Consider the following 20,451-nt stretch of genomic DNA (forward strand, 5'->3'; position numbering starts at 1 on the left):
AGCTCTAACAAAATGAAAATAATACATATTTATTTATTTATTGTGTAATATAGCATGAAGACATATATAGTATCATATTCAATGAACTTGTATTTTGTGTTGAAGTCAAAATCAACCAAATTAGTAATCTCTTATATATTATATATTATCCAATACTATTTGGATAATATAACATTATTCTAGTTTAATTAATAATTTAAGTTATGACATGATTTTGAGTTTAAATTTATTTGATTGGTATAATATTATTTTTCATAAATAATTATTTGTCATGCTTCTATGCAAAATGATAATTGGTATATAACAAGAAAAGGCACTAAAAATGAATAGAGACAAAACTTTCTACCAGCAAATAGAAAAATATTAATTACAAAAGGTCGAATTTATGTTGTTGATTTTCAGAAATACCTTTGATCATGACACGTAATAAACGTGATTGGCCACCAATTGAGGACTTTTATGTAACTTCCTAATTTTCTTCCAACTTTCAGCTTTAGCTGCTACGGTAAATAACAAATAAAAAATTATAAATTCCTCTCTAAAAAACGCTTTTAATTTTGTAATATAAGAAAATTAATAAAATATTCTGAAAAGGAATTGGACAATGGTGGTAGGTGTGGGTTGACACCTACATGATTTTTGTAATATAAGAATGTGTCAATATTTTTTTCAAAAGATTTCATAGCAGATTTGATTTTATGAGAAAATATTGTAAGAAAGAAAACACAATTAGTTGTTAAAAATGTGAACAAAAAATACTTAATAATATGATAAAAGAGGTTATTATATTATTTATAAATTATTATTATATAATAGTAATATTTTTATTAATATAAAAAAGATCTTAAAGACTCAGACAGAACTTTCCTTCGACTATTTAAAATTGGGAAAAAAACTAGGTCTTTGTTTTCAATTTCTTCTCGTTTCAATTCACGAATTTTATCAGATCTGATTTATCGAATTCCAATTTTCCAATTCAAGTCGCTTTCCACGTCACTCGTTATCCCGTTATCCCGAAAAAAAGAAAATTGAATTTTCGATTTGTTTGTGATCCCAAAAAGAAAGAAAGAGAAATGTACAAGAGGGAAACAGCAAAATGTTTCGCTTTGAGCAGGAGAAGATCCGGAAACGAGTTTGATTTGTAAAGTGGTTTTCTTTTCGGTAATCTAAGAGTTCCCAGCTTGGTGGGTGTTGCCATGGCCGACGCTCTCTCGCTGATTCCGGCAGCCGTGCTTCGCAACCTTGCTGACAAACTCTACGAGAAGCGTAAAAATGCTGCACTTGATGTTTGTCTTCTGCGCCTTTTTTGCTGTACTCAAGATTTTATTTTTGCAATTTGTACCATTTGGAGTTTTAGGGTTTTGGTAGTTGATAGTGGGTACGTGGTTGTGTAGATTGAAGGGATAGTTAAACAGCTTGCTATTGCTGGGGATCATGATAAAATAACGGCGGTTATCAATTTGTTGACTACGGAATTTACCTATTCACCACAAGCTAATCACCGAAAGGTATTTTTTGTTTTTGGGAAATTTTGTTGATTTTGTTTAATTTGGCTTCAATGTGCGGGTTGGATTTATTTTTTCTAAAAAAAATGAGTGAAGGGAGGATTGATAGGATTAGCAGCGGCAACGGTTGGGTTGACTTCTGAAGCAGCTCAACATCTTGAGGTACTAATTTTGGATTCTAACTCTGTTAAATGCTTATATCTAGCTTCCTAACTTATGTCCAACTATTAATGTATTCAATTTAAAAAAAAATTGTTTTGGTTAAAAATTATTTTGAAGTAATGTGTTTTTATGTTTGAGGCGATAATTTTGTTTATGTAAAATCTACCTAAAATTATTTCAAGAATCAATTCTGGACCAATATCAAATCCTCTATGTGGAACCAAACATTTGAAATTAGTCTAAATCACATGGTATTTTAATGTGATTGGTGATCTAATGTGAAACAAAACACACAATTAATAGAGATATATTCTTTTGACATGAATTTATTAGAAAATGCATTAATGTTGGGCCAATTTAAACTTATAGTAAATTTATTTGAAATAAGAACTTCCTTAAAAAATCACTTATTTAAGAATCAGATAGGATCTACTTGTCAAAATAAGCAAAAAACTGTTTATTTTTAACACAATTAGATTAGGCAAACAAATACAAAAGGAGCAATCTGCTTATTTTATTAACGAACACTTATTTAAAAAATAAGCACAAACAGACCAGGTCGTTATCCTTTACTTTGTTGTTGAGCTTATTTTAACAGGACTATTCACATGTAATTATTGTACCTGACAGCAAATTGTGCCTCCTGTGTTAAATTCTTTCTCTGACCAAGATAGCAGAGTTCGTTATTATGCTTGCGAAGCACTTTATAACATTGCCAAGGTGAGAATTTGATTGTGCTGACATATGTACACTTCAACCTGATCATATACTATACTCTAATGTGCGTCTTTTTAATTTTATGTCAGGTTGTGAGAGGGGATTTTATTATTTTCTTCAATCAGATCTTTGATGCGCTATGCAAGCTTTCAGCAGACTCAGATGCCAATGTACAAAGTGCTGCTCACCTCTTAGATAGGCTTGTGAAGGTATATGTTTCTTTTGAAGTCCAATAAAGAGTTTGTGTTCCTTTGTTTATGTGCAACGACTAACATATCTTGAATAGGATTGATCTAACTGAGATTTGATAGTTGTTTCCTTTAGGTGAACTGATGATTTAACTAATCTAAATATTGCTTTATTGGAACAGGATATTGTGACTGAAAGTGATCAGTTCAGGTACACCATTCTCTCAAGCCTATTTATTATATGTTTCTCCGTATCTAGTGTTTTAAATTTTTGAAAGAGTTTTAGGCAAAAAAATCTCTGAATGTAACTTTTTGAACAAAGCTTCATTAGGCGAGAGGTGTAAACACCAAAAGGTGTGAAGCAATCTCGTATTAACTAAAGCAACTTTCACCTTTCGTAACCAAGATGAAATATTGAAAGTCAATGTATTCCATCTCACTTGAACTTACTCCGCCTCGTTCCCTTCCTTCTTGTTTTTCGATCTTTAGTATTGAAGAATTCATACCACTGTTGAGGGAGCGCATGAATGTTTTGAATCCATATGTCCGCCAGTTTTTGGTAGGATGGATTACTGTTTTGGACAGTGTCCCAGATATTGACATGCTGGGGTTTCTTCCCGATTTTCTTGATGGTATGTGGATTATTTGAAGAATGGTCATTTTCTTTCCCAACATTCTCTACAAAATTAAAGTCTACCACCTAATCATCTATAAACATCTCAGGCTTGTTTAATATGTTGAGTGATTCAAGTCATGAAATACGTCAACAAGCTGATTCAGCTCTTTCGGAGTTTCTTCAAGAGATTAAAAACTCCCCAGTAAGGCTCTTGTTTATGTGTTTTCCTCTTTTGCTTGAGTTGTAATGCTTTTATCACTTTTCAAAGTGCAATTCTTCTTTTAAGCAGTTGCTTAATCCTGTTATCTGTTTGAGGAATGTGTGGGAACTGTAATCACCTTTTTATGGTTTTCCCTGTTCCTACTATTTGGATTCCCTTGAATTGTTATCTGTACGAGTAAAATTTATTGCATTATTATCCACTTTTATATTGTTCCTTTGATCCATCTTTTAGGGTTGATATACCTATTATGTAGCCGTTGCTTGATTAATTAAGCTGTGCCTCATTTTTAACTACTACTTTGACACAAAAAGCAAAGTTTTTTGTTCATTTGTCATTTTCTGACTCGAGCAGTGCTACTCTTGAAGTCTGTAGATTATGGTCGCATGGCTGAAATCCTGGTACAGAGAGCTGGTTCTCCTGATGAATTTACTAGGCTAACAGCTATCACATGGGTAAGTGGTATTGCTATTCTTTGATTTGAGAGTAAATTATTTACTCGTATAATACTTTATGCATGGGGTTCACATCATAATTAATAATTCTTTTATTTCAAAAGAAGCATTATTAGTTACTTGTATTTATTTGTATTTTATTTATTTATTTAAAAATTTACATAAAGTATGTATCCTCATTTTAACAGATAAATGAGTTTGTCAAGCTTGGTGGAGACCAGCTTGTTCCGTACTATGCTGACATTCTTGGAGCTATTTTACCTTGTATATCAGATAAAGAAGAGAAAATCAGAGTTGTAGGTTTTTGAGCTTTTTTTTCATTCCTTATGTACTGTTTTTTTTAATGAAATTGTTTCCTTCTATTTAAAATAATAATTTTGAAATTATCTATGGCTTGTGTGTAAGGTTGCTCGGGAAACCAATGAAGAGCTACGTGCCCTCAAAGCAGACCCAACTGAAGCTTTTGATGTAGGAGCAATCCTCTCGATTGCCAGGAGGTATAATTTTCTTACCTGGGTGGTTTGGCCACTGTAGATCCTATTGAGAAATGATTATGAGAGTCCTTTCTATTTAGCCCACTACTCTATTTTGCACTGATTATACTATATGATGATATTTGACTGATCAGGCAATTATCTAGTGAATGGGAGGGTACTCGAATCGAAGCTTTGCACTGGATGTTAACCCTTTTAAACAAATATCGTAACGAGGTGACTTGATTGCTATTTTTGTTTATTTGAAATGCTCTATAAATGCTTTTGTGTGATCTCCTTTGGGTCTGAAACAGGTTTTGCAATATCTGAATGACATATTTGACACCCTGCTCAAAGCACTTTCAGATCCATCTGATCAGGTATTGTTGTTATCCAAATATAATTTTTTATCTCTTTCATCAATTAACTCATTTATCAAAAGTATTTGTGGAAATGTGGTTTTGTTCATGCACTTATCTTATGTAAAAGCTATACTATTATTTGAAAACCATGTGGATAAGTTGCTGTCTTCATCATTTTTGTCTGAAGTGCTCTCACATTCATTCACTACTTCCTCCGCCCATTTTTCCACATGTAATAAAAATTGCTTTTAAAAATAAGTGATTAGCAAGACTGTCAAGTGGCCCCACCAGGCCTCTGCATCAAGTCTCATTAACTCATGTTTTGTAGGTTTTACCATCCTTTAGAATTGTTGGTACTGGGTGTGTGAAGTTTGAAGTTTGAGTAAATTTACAGATCAAAACATAACCATATCTGGTAATCAGATGCTATGCAAAAGAGGGGAAATTTTTGTGCCATTCTTGCTTGATGTTTTTATATTTAATTTTCCTGTTTAGAGTAATTTCCCATCCTCCCTCAGATGTACCTCGTTTTCATTTGTTAGAGTAATGCTTTTTGTCTCTGGAAAATAATTGGGTATTTGTTGTGGGTGAACTTGTCATATGTACCTTTTTTGCTCCTGATTCTTGACTACAGAATAAAATACAATGTTTTTTTGGAAGTTTATCCTTAATTGTAGTGTTCTTCACTTTGTGCACATCAAAACTCACTTGAACTGTCAGTGATTTGTTTATGTTTTTTGTTGAATAGGTTGTTCTTCTTGTTCTTGATGTTCATGCATGCATAGCAAAAGATCCTCAACATTTTCGGCAACTTGTTGTTTTCCTGATGCACAATTTCCGGGTAGACAATTCCCTTTTGGAGAAGTAAGCAGCTGTTTTCCTCCATCTAATATATTCTTTAGTTAATTTTTTTTTAAGTATATTTTTTTAATTAATTTTAACTTGTTCTAGACGTGGTGCTTTGATAATTCGCCGGCTTTGTGTGCTTTTGAATGCTGAGAGAGTCTACCGTGAACTTTCCACTATACTAGAAGGGGAGTCTGACCTGGATTTTGCTTCAATTATGGTCCAGGTGGGATATGAACTTTTGGGTAACCTTATAAAATCTTGCTTTTGGATGTATACTTGACTTCATCATCCATTTTGTTATTTAATATTGTTACTCAAAGTCTCATGAATTGTGATAATCAATACTTCTTGAGTCAAGTTTTCTTCTATAATTGGGAAATTGATATTGTTGCATTTCATAACAGTGGTGGATGTTTCTTTGGTAGTTTAAGTGAAGTTATTTTTAGTTTGAAGTATAGTGTTTAGTTACATTTTAACCAGCTATTATTCCTTCAGAATATTTTGAAAAGTTTCACTCTATTTAAATTCCAATATTTAAAAACCCTTTCAAATTTACAGGCTCTAAATTTGATATTACTCACATCATCCGAACTGTCCGAGATTCGATATCTTTTGAAGCAATCACTGGTTGATCCTGCTGGGAAGGATTTATATGTTTCTTTGTATGCCTCATGGTGTCATTCTCCAATGGCAATTATAAGTCTCTGCTTATTAGCTCAGGTAAATATATATATGTGTGTGTGTGTGTGTGTGTTGGTTTCGGATCATGTCTCCCCTTTTTTTGAAATATGAATTGTCTTCCTCAACAGACTTACCAACATGCGAGTGCTGTGATCCAGTCTCTGGTTGAAGAGGATGTTAATGTCAAATTCTTAGTCCAGCTTGATAAATTGATTCGCTTGCTGGAAACTCCAATATTTGCTTATCTAAGATTGCAGGTGCTTCATTGAATCCTTTACGCATACCTACGTTCTTGATATACAACATCTATTCTGCATTTAGTCTGATAAAATATGATCAACTTATCTTTTAATTGAATTCCAATATTTGTTTTATGTTTCTGATGATGAAGGCTGACGGTTGACAATCTTATCTTTTGTTTCTTTTTCTTTGCTAAAATGGTATTTTAATTTGTATGTCCTGTTACAACTTTCGTTTATCTTGCCTCTTACCAAAATTAACTTTTCCTGACTTCCTGTTTGGATGTAACCCATATTTCAGATGCAGTCATTTATTCACCCCCTCCCTAAAACTTATTTTGTGATATTCATTTTGCATCTTATAGTTCATTTTTGTAACCTGGGAGAGAACTGCTTGTAGAGTAAATTGAGAGCACGCAGACATCCTTTGGCTGGTGTTTCTTTTTCATTGAAAGGGAAAACGAATATGGAGAAATGTATGATTATGTTACAATTCAGATAGATGGTTGCTATTGTTTTTGGTGGCTCTCAATTTCTTTCACGATGAAGTCATATTATGTTGTATATGAGATAAATCCCTTTTGTATCAACATTGTGATGGATGGTTACATTTTTTATCGTTTCTCTTATGTACCTGAATTATAATTTCATTTTACAGCTCCTAGAACCCGGAAGATATCCATGGCTGTTTAAAGCATTGTATGGTCTTCTGATGTTGCTTCCTCAGGTCTGTGTGTAACTTAAACAACTTCTTTTTCTCTTTTTAATTAATCATGCAATTCCTAGACTTCTAGCATTGTTTTAAGTCTTTACCTTTTCTGTAAGCATCTAAGATTGACATTTTGTTTCGTAACACCATATTTAAGAACGGGTGTACATTTTTTTTATATATAATTCATTTATCCATCCACTTAATCTATCTATTTACTATTGTATGAAGAGACGGTATAGGTAGTCAATAATATTTTTAAAACTGTCCAGCACTTTCTTCTCCTGCACATATTTTTGTATTAATGCTGAGTTGCTTACACTGACGTTCAAAGCATGGTTGGACTGTATCCTAGTGTAAATCAATGTGTCTAATTTTTTCAATGTGTAAACTCTCCTTAAATTTTGATGATACTAATGAGTTTGATGTTATGCAGCAAAGTGCTGCCTTCAAGATTCTCAAAACTCGCTTAAAAGCTGTGCCATCATATTCCTTCAATGGTGAGCAATTGAAAAAAACATCCTCGGGGAATCCCTATAATTTTCTCCATAACATGTCTGGTGGATCTCAAATCAATGAGGATGGTGAAGTAGCTTTGGATCGTGGGAACTCACTTAATGGGATAAATTTTGCTGCAAGGTTACAACAGTTTCAGCAAATGCAGCGCCAGCATCGTGTGCATTTGAAAACACAGACGTTAAAAAATTCCTCCTCCTCATCAAAGGTGGCTACCTTATTCATTGTGCATGTCACTACTTTTAGAACCTTTTATTTAGAAGCTAATACGAATTTTTTCTTTTTAACTTAAAATAAACCTATGGAAGCTGAGGTTTGTAGATTGATTTTCACTTATGAGAGAAGTTCAATTCTTTTCACTTCATTGAAGTTCTGTTTATGGAAAAGTTTGTCATACAATTACTGTTTCTGTATTTCTCAGTCAAGAGTTGCGTTTTCTTTGTTTTAAAATGCAGGAGGCACAGAGACATGAAGAACCTAAGCAACCTCAGTTGAGTGAGGTTAATGCTGTTGCTCCTTCAAGATCATCTAAAAGAGCCCAGGGTAGCTAGAACATTACTCATTGCCCATATTGAGTCAATCTTGTTGTGCACTGATCCCAGTGTATGTGAACTTTGAATGGGATCGGGATTGATTTGTAAAATTGTAAATCATAATAGCTCCTTTCATTGTACTTATCATAGAAGGTTGGGGTGGTGAAAGATGGGTTTTGGAATCATCATGAGTATAAAGCTTGGGCTTTGCTGGGCTATTCTTTTGACCTTGTAAAAGAAGTGTATACCCCACGTGGTTCTGTTGTTTTTGTTGAAAACCATGTGGTCTAGAGGTGATATTTTATTTAGAAAAATTGCTTTTTGCTTATCGTGTCATGTGCTGCCATATATATTTATATATAATATAACAAAGAATTAGGTGCTTAGTTGTTCTTGTATATGGTTTGATTTCATTCTTTCAGGACAATGTTATTGCCTGTTTAAATGGGATTATAATTTATTATAAGGGTTGAACTTTTCTCTCTAAATTTATTATTTTGAGGGTACGTAAACTGAATCAGTTCGATGAGAATATATGGACATGAGAATAATTAATATGTTCACATTTTTCTTTTCAACAAGTCTAACTTCATATGTTTTAGATTTCTCTAGCTTCTGTGATAAAAGCTCAAGTAATCACTAACTGTAATTCTAACTATGGACTGATAGACTCATGGCCATAGTTCAGCGTCTCTTAAGGTTGAGGAAGATCCAGTGACAAGTGAAAGTTTACACCGTATAGGACTATTCTTTCTGGATTTTTTTTATTACATATACATAAATCTACAAGAGCTGATTATTGATTATAATAACATACTAGCAATGTAAACCCAACCGATATGCCTAGCAGTACAGCCTGAAACGAAAAACTGCAAACTCAAGAAGAATGACGAAATCCCAGTGAGAAAACATGGTCATACGTAGCAGGGGATGTCAGTTTCAGTTAAAAGGTTGAAACATTGCTCGTATGTTGTGTGATAACTATAATCCTTGGTTTCACAGTGCATAGATCTTCTCAATGTCAGAATCGTATTCATCCAAGTCTGATATATTTGCAGAGTAAGACCATGAAAAAGATTTGCTTCCACTTGCTCTCTTGATGCGTCTCTGGGAATCACTGCGGAAAATACCGAAATGTTGTCGAAAAACAAAGTAGGACATGCTTAACAGAGTCCCTACTAGAATAGGTACTCCCAAAAGGGTTATGGTGATAGCCATCCATGTTTTCCCTCCAACAACCTCAAAAGCTATGGCTAGAAAAGCACCACAAGTGCAAGCACATGCAGCCCACATCAACTTGTTAACCACTGACACAAGCTGCTTTTGAGCCCTTGTGTCCCAAGCCACCAAAGTGATTTGAACTACGACAACTGCAAGAGAAATGAAAAGGGACGTGGAATTCAGAAAGCAAAAAACTTGGAAACTAAGATGATCGGCTATCTTAGCTTTTCCAATCTCTTCTCCGGGTTGCACTTGATATTGTCCCGGCAAATTGAAGATGGCCAAGAAGGCTATTGAGGCAAAAAGAACAGCAACCACTGTGACAGAATTAATGGTGTTTTGAACTGCCTCTCTATGAAGTTTCTTCAGTTCCTTGGCAATTCCAGAAACCCGTCGACGAGTTGTTTCGTTTTGTATAAGTTGTGACTGCACCTCATGTTTTATGTCACTCACTGTTCTTTTAAGTTCCATCGCTTCGTCTACTTGTCCAACATGTCTTGCATGCTTCGCTCCGTATTCTGCAAGTGCTTCTTGGATTTCCAAAGCTGAATCTCCGTATGGCAGTTTGTCTGCCAAATCCAACGCTGTTTCCTGCTGCTTGTTGATGGCATTAACATCCACGGCAGAATAGCTTAGCAAAAGGATCACTATCTGAATAAACAACTACGTGTCAGTAAAGCCAGCCAACAATCATGAAAGGAAACAAGTCCATTCATTTGGTCCAATTTTTATGCATATGAGACAGTTTGGTGTTAAAAGGTCACACATGTATGACCAAACCACAGCATGTTCATGCATCTTTTGTATTGTCTTAAAATCATCCCATGCCGATCTTGGATTTTCCCATTTTCCAAACTTGCAACTTATTTATGTTCCAGAAAACCAAGATCTTATAGAGTAGTATAATGAAACCAAAGCAAGTATGATAACAAAAAGAAATGTGAATTTAACCTGTGAACGGCATTTCCTTGTAGCCATGTGAAGAGCTGTATTGCCCTTTTTATCTCGCTCATTCAATATAGAAGAATCAGCAAGTAATATCTCCTCCACCACTGAAGTACACTGTCCTTTGACAGCCATATGAAGTGCAGTTTGACCTTTTTTATCTTTTATGCATACAATTCCTGGATCCCGAGCAATAAGTGCTTTTACAATACGAACCACGCCATATCGAGCAGCATTGTGCAACGAAGTTTTTCCGTTTTTCCTAACAATAAACATTGAACTGACATCAACATCCAAGATGGCATTCACCACATCCAAGTGGTCTTGAACTGCAGCAGAATATAGAGGACTGGTATTTGAGGAGTCGCATAAATTGCAGACCTCAGGCCAAGTACTCAAAAGCTCCCTCACAATATCTGAAAATAGATTGCCAATGATAAATATATCACAATGGAAACACTCATTTAGAATCAAATATTGAAACATGATAATTCTCCATTCATCTTGTCCCAGATTTCTAATATAGTTGGACCTACAAACATAAAAATTGCATCCAAGAGCACCATAGATAATAAAAATAGCTATCTGATTATGGTTGAAACATTTAGAATTTGTAGTAATGGATACAAATACTATCATAAGGAAATGAAACTCGTCACAGGGCAGTGAGAACATGCGGTGTCAGAAGTTCATCACATAAAAAAGAATCATAAAAACTAACACTAGAAAAATTTGTGAATTAACAGCAATATACTGCACTTCCTAACAAGAAACTTTTCAATCCAAATGTAAAAAAATAAAAATTCCAACCTAGATGACCACGTTTGGCAGCAACATGAAAGGCGTTCATGTCAGACTTGGAGCGAATCTTGACGGCTTCAAAGTCACACGAGTTGAGCAAGTAGCTGAAAATCTCTTGCAGATTATTCTCTGCAGCGATGTAAAGTGCACTTTCTCCAGCATCGTTCTGAAGAGACATCACATCAGAGAGCGATGACCCTTCTTCGTTCTTCACTTTCTCCACCAGTTTCTTCACCCCATCAAAGTCCCCAGATCCAACACTCGAAAATATTGATTGGTACGCTAAGAACCGCACACCCTTTGACTCCATCATGCACTTTCTCTCTCTCACTCTCCCTCTCTCTCTCTCGTCTCAATTCAACAAACAAAAAACAAAAACAGAGCCGTTGTTATTTCACTGTTTCAGCTACCTTCCATGTACAAACCCAGTTGCAGAAAAGCTGAAATTCAAAACTTTAATATTATTTTTCTCTGATGGAGATAGAGATGGAGAGAGAGAAGGTAGAGAAAGGGATATAGAGGAATGGATGAATGGATGGATGGTGCGCACAAAGAGAAAGGGTGATTGTGAATGCGATTCTTTGTTGCTTGCACTCAATTATTTGTTTGGAGTGGATTTATTTCTTTATTGGCTTGTGTTTATCTTTAATTAATTAGTGATAAATGAGTGATCTTGAGTTGAGAAGATAGAAAGAGAAATATTTGCATTTGCACAGAAAATCCAAGTGGGTGATGCCATTGACTTTCACAATGCGACAACACCACTAGACTTTATCACTGTTACGTGTGTCCTTCACAAACACAGTTTCATTTTATGCGTGTTGATCTCAGGCAGTACATCGTTTTTTTTTTAAGAACTCGTTTATCATTCACTCAAGAGAACACTAAAATTATTATTTTCTTCTTTTATCTTTGAGCTAGATTTAATGTGTTCTTATTATTTTCTTCTATTTTTTTAAAAATAATTTAGCCTTAATATTAATAAGATGAACTAAAATAGTTTTTTTATCATTATAGAATTAACTTTGTCTATAATTTAAACATACTTAATTAAATATAGTAGATACCTTTAATCACAGTTATATTTAAAAGATTAAAACAAATAAAGATTATATTAAATTGATGACTGAACTTAATTAGGTTAGGAGTAAGTTAAAGATTAAAAAGAATAAAATGTGTTATTATAATCTTATTTTATGGATGATTATACTACTACGAAGCTATAGTAATATGAAATATATCTGTTTTCTAAATATTTATAATGAAATATTTTATTTTAATAACATTTTATTTTAATAATATTATGTTATTAAAATGAAATGTTGCATAGTTACTAAAACAAATGTTAGAGAAGTCGAGAAAATATCATTTTTTTTCATTTCTATTTAAATTACTCAAAACAAAAATAAGATTACTCTGGTCACAATATTTTTACATGTGCACTCCAAATAAAAGTTTTACATGTTTCTTTCAAATAAGACACTTCCAGGAAATTAAAAAAATAATAATTGTTACAATGTTTACTTGTCCGAGTACAACCTAGAGCAATGAAAAACTATTATAACAGCTATTATAATAAAAATAACTGTTGCCAGTATTTTTAGGTATTTAGCTATAATAATTATAAAACTTTAATCTCAAATTTGAATTTCAATAATTTAATCCATCTAATTTCCTTCTGCTTATGGTTTAAGTTATTTTATACAAATTTCATAGTAATATCAGGTTTAATTATATTTAGCATAAAAAATTTAAAAATTCTAATTTTTAAAACTCCAAATGTAATCAATGAAGATATAAAAAATTAATATTAAACATTACATTTATGTTCAATCATTACTAGGGTGTATAAGTTATGATTTTTCCTTACATTATCTAAGATATCCAAATTTTTTTAAAAACAATTCTATATAACTGTTTCTAAAATTTATAAAAATAATAACCCAATTTATACACCCTAATTATCCAAGTAAATGTTACCCTTCCATACACTATTGGAAACCTCGTCTCTTATAGTAATCTTAAGAAGGTTACAGTTTGAGTTCGGACAACCCAACAGAAAGCAAAAGCTTATTAAATCCAACTAAAGTTTGGACTGTTCTAACTGAAAAACAAACAAGTTCGTAATCAATTAATGGAAATTTCCATCTTTGGAACGAAAATGGATGAGCAGAAGTTTGAACTACACCCAAAGGCCAAGGAGAGCCTGGGTCTACACTAAACTATTGGGCGTTAATTCTTCTAAGACCAGCCCCTATCAATGAAAAAGGGAATTGGATCTTTTAAGTTAAGGCGCACATCCTCTTGTTAGGAGAGGAAAGCATGTAACTGATGACATTCAGGAGAAACATGGAATTGGTCACCATACAGGGTACGAGGCCTGACCGCAACTTAAGATTCAATTACTATTAAAAAGATCAAAGGATAGGGTGAATGAGTACCAGTAATAAAATCTAATACGAGCAGACCAGAACTAGATTACCAGATCATGAACAAAATCTCCCTAGAGATGGCAATAGCTTCATTCACAAGTAATCAAGGTATTCTAAGTATTTTCATTGGGGTCTACTGGTCTATCTACTGCTTATAATACAAAAAAAAAAAATACAAGTTTTTTGCAATAGACATGAATCCATGCAGAAGGTAAAAGATCATTTAATTGACTGATATAAAATTAACCCCGTAAAGAATACTTCTTCCCTGTAAAAGCTTGAAATTTCGACTCTTCGTTCTCTTTAGGTGGCTCTGGTTTTGGCTCTTTTGCCTGCACAGAAGGAAGATGTAAAAGTTAACAGTCCATCAATTAACATTCTAGAAGCACAGATGTGGAATCCGGAAATGATTTGAGATATTACCAAAAAGTTGCCAAAAAGCAAATTACCTTTCCTGTCTCTTTAGAACGGTTTGCATTTGACCCAAACACAAGCTTGCCCTGAGATTGACGAGCATTACTTTGTGAGCTAGAAGTTGTAGAAGACTGCGAATTGACATTTGGAACATCAGGTTTCTTGTCCTTTGACCCTGAGGAAGAAGAAACCGGAGGAGGCTGATACTTCAAAGGTTTTCCATCCAACCGTCTCCCAGTTCCCGAAAACGGGTTGAACTTGGGCTCAGTTTCGGCAGGGGTATCCTCAGCTGCAAGGAAGAACGTGTCAGTCTTTATAACAAAAAGAACACTAACATAATCATATTGTACATTTTATTACAAAAACTTAATGCTCCCATTTGAATATTTGACACAATCCCGATTATATATAAAAAAAATAGTGAACCCATCATGGTCAAATAACCGCAAATATCAATGTAGCAGACATCAACAGCAATAACTTAAAAATAACAAGTTTTAGCGTGTAATGCAACGGATTCAACATAATCGACTTACAAACATATGGTCAACATCTACACTCTCAGTTTTTTTATTTATCTTTTAAAAAAAACTTCTTCACACTTCAAGGTTCAGCACTGATGTTCAAGTAATATAGCAAACCAATTAAGCCCAAATAATAATTGAAAAGGACATTATTCTCCATACTAGGACCTTTCGATACTTCAGTTTATAAACTGAGCTTCCAATACAGAAACATGTCACACAAACAGAGGAAAAGAACTTCCATCCAAAGAGACAATACGACAAACATCAGTCACTCAAGTACATACCAGCCGCTGGTGCCTTTCCAGTAGAATGCGGTGCAATGGGCTTTTCAGGTTCCTTGTAATCCAAGGGAGGAGCAAAGTCCACCTCGCAGTCAGTCTCAATTATGCTTATGGCATTGTCAGGCTTAGTTTCTATAATATCTATGTAATATTTTTTGTTGTTGTAAGCCACCATAATGCTATCTCCAGTAGTCAAGCAGGAAAAATTCCTCAGTGTCGTTTCTAAGCTGCATAAAAAGTACAATATATAAATCAAGATCTACCTCAAGTCGCTGTACAAAAGTAAATAAAGAACTAAATTAAAAAAGGACTACAAGATAGAGTTAAAACAAGACAAACCATTAAGCAACAACAATAAAACTCATCCCAATAAATCGCATGTGGACAAGGAATTCACATGCTGAACTTAGCTCTAAACCATATTCGATATAGTCATGTGGAATAATTAGTTGACCCACTTCTAAGATTGAGTCCACATTACCACATCAAAGAACACAGACGCGAGATACAAAAAATCCCAAAAACCAGACTGCTTCAAATACCATAAACCATAGAAGTTGCAATGTGTGTAATTGAGAAAACATCAAGCAGCGGGAATATAATGGAAAAATGGTATGAGAGGATACACATATCAGTTTGCAAAGAAGAAACAAATTAGAGATATTGCATTTTCAAAAGAAAAACTCATCAGCGGGGAAATAGCATAGCTTTACTATCTAAACTTAATAAAAATCAACTCACATAGCTTTCGGATTGGAAATATCTAAGAAGTCCTTTGTGTGGGGCTGTAACTTAACATATGTCCCTTTTGGAAGTGTCACATTTTTCACTTTAACAATGTCCCCCTCTTGTAAAAGCATGTTCTCCATCATCTGTGTATGTAACCAGATCAATTAAAAAACTTAAAACTCAAAGCAGAACCATATTTGGTGAAACAAGCATACAAAAATATTCACAAACAATTACTTTGGAATGCCTACCCAGTATGGCATGTATATCATGCCTTCCTCTGCAATGAACTCAAGAACACCACAATGAGAAACCCGCTCAGCAGCATCATTACGCAGTTCAAACAACATTGGGTAATCAATATGAAGAGATGCTGCAGATAAAAGTTGGCATTAGATTTTTGACTCTAAGGGATATATATTCATCTTGAACAGAAGTAAGAAAAATAAAAACAGTTCAACAGTAAGACAACTCACCGAGACGGTCAAGGGCTGACGGAGGCATTATAACTGTAGCATGACACATTTAATTTTGACATCAGATGGATGCGAAAAGGATATTTTAAAAAACAAAAGAACTAGTATGGACATGGAAACTTACTTTTGTCACCACTTTCAATTTGGGGCTGCAGTATTAAGAGGGGAAAAATAAAAAGACGAAATATTAGATAACTCAATTTACGAAAATATATGTTTCAATTTAAGAATACCATAACTCTCATACCATAAACATTATAGATTAAGGTCACCTTAATTGACCATCTTAAATTTCTTTCTCTAGGTTTGACGAAAATTTATGTTTCAATTTAAGAATACAATAACTCTCATATCTTAAATTTCCATATTCTATATTTCGAACCAGCATCCAAATATTTGCTTTCTGCTATATCTTCTTATGTTCAAGGTAATATGATGGAGGTATAGTAATTTTGAACTTTAAAGCAATATGGGTTTCAATCTACATTAACAAACTTAACAGTCTAATCAGAATTTCAATTTTCTACATTTTATGCAAACTTAGTTCCCTCAACAAGACAAAACCCACCATAATTTTCATCTGTTCATCGATTCCTTCTCTTTCAAGTCTCTTTTCTTCCCATACAAACACTGATAAGATAAGAGAACCTTTGCACACCGCTGTCTGGTTTGTTTCCCCGCCATTATAAAAAACCATGCACAGTGAAGCTCCAGCATAGGAAACTCTCACGTCAGACTTCTTTTGTTTTTTGGTCATGTCACAAAAAATGCATGTGACTATGACTTACGCTGGATGTTGTTCTTCCAAAGTTTCAGTGTAAATCTAGTCTCATAGTGTGATTTAGAGGTTATTTTCATTATTATTAATGCTATTTCCTATGTATTTTTAAATGTTTAAGTGTAACTCAAGAATTTGCAGTCCATGTACTACCCCATTTATAATCTTTCATCAACCCAGTAAATCCTACATAAAATCTCAATTGTGAAAAGAACATTTAGATTTATCAGATATAGACCCCCTTTCTTATCCAAAAGGAAGGAGACTCATAGTATGCTTTTCAAGAGGGTGAGAGAGACAGAGACAGAGAGAGGATAATGGAAAGGGATGAAGTGCATAGTGGATTTGGGGGACATTAAACCCGTTCACATCAATGTATCCCACAACTTAACCGATTGCAGTCACCCAAAGGAACAACATTTTTTGTTTATGATAAACGACTGAATAACTGGATGAGGAGCCTAACATAAAATACCACAAATAGCACATATATGGTCAAATACTAGAAACAATATGTAAAAAAATAATAAGAAGAAAACTATATAAGTCATGGCTAATTTTAGTTAGCTGAAAGCAATATAATTTAAGAGTGGATTATAAGTTCAAAATGGAAAGTAAAAGTCAATGAACTTTTAATCATTCCATAATAGATACGCAGTATGCCTGAAAAGAAATACCTTTTCAATAAAAGAAGCTGGGTAGCATCGATATATCTGCTCAAATGATGTCCCGTGATATCCATATCCGTCAAAAAACTGTGAAAAATGTACATGAAGTGGATAAGAGTATATAAAAATCGGCAGATATCATCCTGGCGTCAATATTACATGATTAATTAATCGATTGATTAGAATGTTATAAAGAGGAAAAGTATAATTAATAGAGATGATGAAAAACATAATTCTACGAAAGACAAAGGAGCCGACATATATTAATAATTGAAATCGAAACAACACAAGAGAATAAGGGAATAATTGGCTTATGGAAATGTTTTGTAATGATAAAAAGGAAACTTTAATTAATCATTTCATCCCTATGTCCGCTTTTCGTTTTAGTCCTGATACCTAAATACTATGCGTTGCGGTTTCTATACATACGAGCATCTTCTTTATGTTTTTAGGTGTCATCCCTCCATTTTATTCTTGTTTTATACTGCTAGGAAACTAACCATAAGAACAAAAAACACATGTTTGCTTGTCGCAGAGATTTTAGGAACATGTGGTAAAACAGAAAGTTGGCACAGGAATAGGAATAAATTGCTTAAACCTAACAAAAACATCATCTTCTTGTCACATTGCATTATGTTTTCAAAAGGTTTGAACAGGCAACGATAAGAACAACATCAAGAAACAGGAAAAAAAAACAAGTCATTTTCGGAAGCAAACCATTTTCTATTGTGCTGATTGCAGATACACCGAGAATCAACCCTCAAAGCTCCCTGTAAAAGTAAACAACCAGGTGCCTTATATTAACAAGAGGTAAGCAGCCGACCATAAAAAATGGCGATCGAGCCAGTGTATAAATTTCCAAATGCAGACAAAATCAATTATAATGGCGTTCATATATAGGTAATTTTTACAAAGCGAAAATTACATATAAAACGAAAAAATTAATCAATCAAAACAGAATCCTAAACCGAACAAGCATTATCCACAGACTCGTGAAACTCGATCGCGTAATCAAGATTACAGGAGAAGTACACGCAATTGAGGAAACCCTAAGTCCGACCGAGGGAAAGGTAACAACTATGCAATCATCCTTCGATTTTAAGAAAGACTGAATCAAAGTGAAAACTAGAGGCATTTGAATCTAATACAAGTAAATTGTGAGAAAAAAATTAAGCAGTGGAAAGATTTGCCAGGATCAATAATTGAAAAATTACAGCTAAATGAGCTTGGGAGAAGGAAACGAAAGCGAAGAGAGAAACCTGATGCTTGATCTGAAGAGAGAGAGAACAGAGAAAGAGCAAGGTAGGGGAATGGAATATAAACTATTTTGATAGAGTTGAGACTGGGGCAGTAGGTAGCAGGTGATAGAGAATAATAGATTGCAAATGGTAATCCAACCGAATGGGTTATGGCTTCAGTACGTAACGCTCACGCTACGTCGCCAAATATTTGGACTGGGCCTCAATTCGGCCCAATTAATTAAATCCTTAATCAATCTATATCTGAAACTGGAATTGACACGTATGTTGTTAGGTTGTTATTATAATATCAACCATACATTTACAGCATGAAATCCAATAAAAAGAGATGTTATATATACACGACTTTAGGTAAGAAATTGATTTTACGACCATAACAAAAGATATAAAAGAAATTAAAACTATAGCTATCAGTTTCAATTATGAATAAAAACTAAAAATATTATTCCAAATAGATATATTAATAAGATGTATCGATGATTTGTATTTTTTTCGAATAACTAATTTATAACGTCCCGAACCCGACGGTGGGAGAAGCTAACTTTGCCTAAGGCCTCCAAAAACAGCAAACTCAACACATCGGCCAAACTCACCTTAACCTCGCATTCATATCCATTTTTCTGCACCCTAACAAAAATTCAATTATTAGAAGAAACAAAGAAAAATTTATTCACATTGCATTGATCAAGCATGGGTTTGAAAAATCTGTTCAACCGGGAGAAGGACGCAATATCATCCGGCGGGGCGTCGCGATCGATGTCACTGTCGGTGCGGTCGCGCGTGCGGATTGGGGGAGAGCTGGAGCAGGTGTTCAAGAAGTTCGACGTGAATGGAGACGGAAAAATATCGGCGTCGGAGCTGGGGTCGATGATGAGGAGCCTGGGACAGGCAGCGACGGAGCAGGAGGTGGACAACATGATCCGGGAGGTGGACGGGGACGGTGACGGGTGCATCAACCTGCAGGAGTTCATCGAGCTGAACACCAAGGGCGTGGACTCCGACGAGGTGATGGAGAACTTGAAGGATGCGTTCTCCGTGTTCGACATGGACGGGAACGGGTTTATCACAGCGGAGGAGCTGAACACGGTGATGCAGAGCCTGGGGGAGGAGTGCTCCCTGGCGGAGTGCCGGAGGATGATCGGCGGCGTGGACAGAGACGGCGACGGCACCATCGACTTCGAGGAGTTCAGGACGATGATGATGATGGGGTCGCGTCATGACACTACTGATAGAGTTAAACCACCTCCAGAAACGTATTAATTACTCTTTCTATTCCTCTCCTCCAAACTGTACAAAAACCTATCTATTAAATATATTGTATGTAAATTCCTTCAATTCAAAGAGATTATTTCTATTTCTATTTCTATTTCAATTTACACTTTTACCTTTTTTCATCCAAATTCTCAGCCAGATTAATTCTTCCTTTCTTTGTTTTTTTCTTTTATTGAGAAATTAAAATACATTGAATTGAAATGTTTTTTAATTTAAAATGGTTTATTTTTAAAATATTTTAAATCTGAGTATTGAAATGTTATCATTCATTTCATATAGCACTACTTTTTTATTTATCATATATCTCATTCTAATCTATATACTTAAAAAAATTGTAATTTATATTTATTTTGTCCAAAACAATTGTAATGATCATAGGTCAAGTATACTGAATCAGTCATTTCTAAATTTAGGATTCAGATC

At 34.2% G+C, this 20,451-nt stretch overlaps 4 protein-coding genes across 4 annotated transcripts; 2 read left to right on the plus strand and 2 right to left on the minus strand.

Annotated features, from left to right (window-relative positions):
- The first annotated feature begins 897 nt into the window (after positions 1-897).
- Positions 898-8,611, plus strand: LOC124841380 (protein VAC14 homolog). Its single transcript, XM_047317641.2, has 20 exons — positions 898-1,286; positions 1,395-1,508; positions 1,602-1,667; positions 2,298-2,387; positions 2,474-2,593; positions 2,755-2,783; positions 3,062-3,204; positions 3,296-3,390; positions 3,777-3,863; positions 4,052-4,159; positions 4,269-4,360; positions 4,492-4,573; positions 4,651-4,716; positions 5,447-5,562; positions 5,650-5,770; positions 6,106-6,267; positions 6,357-6,485; positions 7,126-7,194; positions 7,613-7,900; positions 8,148-8,611. The coding sequence occupies exons 1-20, from the start codon at positions 1,197-1,199 to the stop codon at positions 8,241-8,243; spliced, it is 2,163 nt and encodes a 720-aa protein (XP_047173597.1). The 5' UTR covers positions 898-1,196; the 3' UTR covers positions 8,244-8,611.
- Positions 8,612-8,953: 342 nt separating this feature from the next.
- LOC124841381 (ankyrin repeat-containing protein At2g01680-like) lies at positions 8,954-11,791 on the minus strand. Its single transcript, XM_047317642.2, has 3 exons — positions 11,202-11,791; positions 10,398-10,807; positions 8,954-10,097 (listed from the first exon to the last, which is right to left on the minus strand). The coding sequence occupies exons 1-3, from the start codon at positions 11,503-11,505 to the stop codon at positions 9,222-9,224; spliced, it is 1,590 nt and encodes a 529-aa protein (XP_047173598.1). The 5' UTR covers positions 11,506-11,791; the 3' UTR covers positions 8,954-9,221.
- A 1,890-nt stretch (positions 11,792-13,681) lies between these two features.
- Positions 13,682-18,885, minus strand: UFD1 (ubiquitin fusion degradation 1). Its single transcript, XM_047317637.2, has 10 exons — positions 18,757-18,885; positions 18,215-18,267; positions 17,507-17,584; positions 16,176-16,200; positions 16,052-16,084; positions 15,827-15,948; positions 15,588-15,718; positions 14,850-15,073; positions 14,074-14,327; positions 13,682-13,956 (listed from the first exon to the last, which is right to left on the minus strand). Exons 2-10 carry the CDS (start codon positions 18,215-18,217, stop codon positions 13,867-13,869), a joined length of 960 nt encoding a protein of 319 aa, XP_047173593.2. The 5' UTR covers positions 18,218-18,267; positions 18,757-18,885; the 3' UTR covers positions 13,682-13,866.
- A 138-nt stretch (positions 18,886-19,023) lies between these two features.
- Positions 19,024-20,113, plus strand: LOC124841391 (EF hand calcium-binding protein family). The gene has a single exon (XM_047317655.2). It carries the CDS (start codon positions 19,447-19,449, stop codon positions 20,014-20,016), a length of 570 nt encoding a protein of 189 aa, XP_047173611.2. The 5' UTR covers positions 19,024-19,446; the 3' UTR covers positions 20,017-20,113.
- Positions 20,114-20,451: the final 338 nt, after the last annotated feature.

Source organism: Vigna umbellata, chromosome 1, assembly GCF_029865625.1.
Source record: "Vigna umbellata cultivar VRB3 chromosome 1, Vumbellata_1.0, whole genome shotgun sequence".
In the NCBI taxonomy this organism is placed as follows: Eukaryota; Viridiplantae; Streptophyta; class Magnoliopsida; order Fabales; family Fabaceae; genus Vigna; species Vigna umbellata.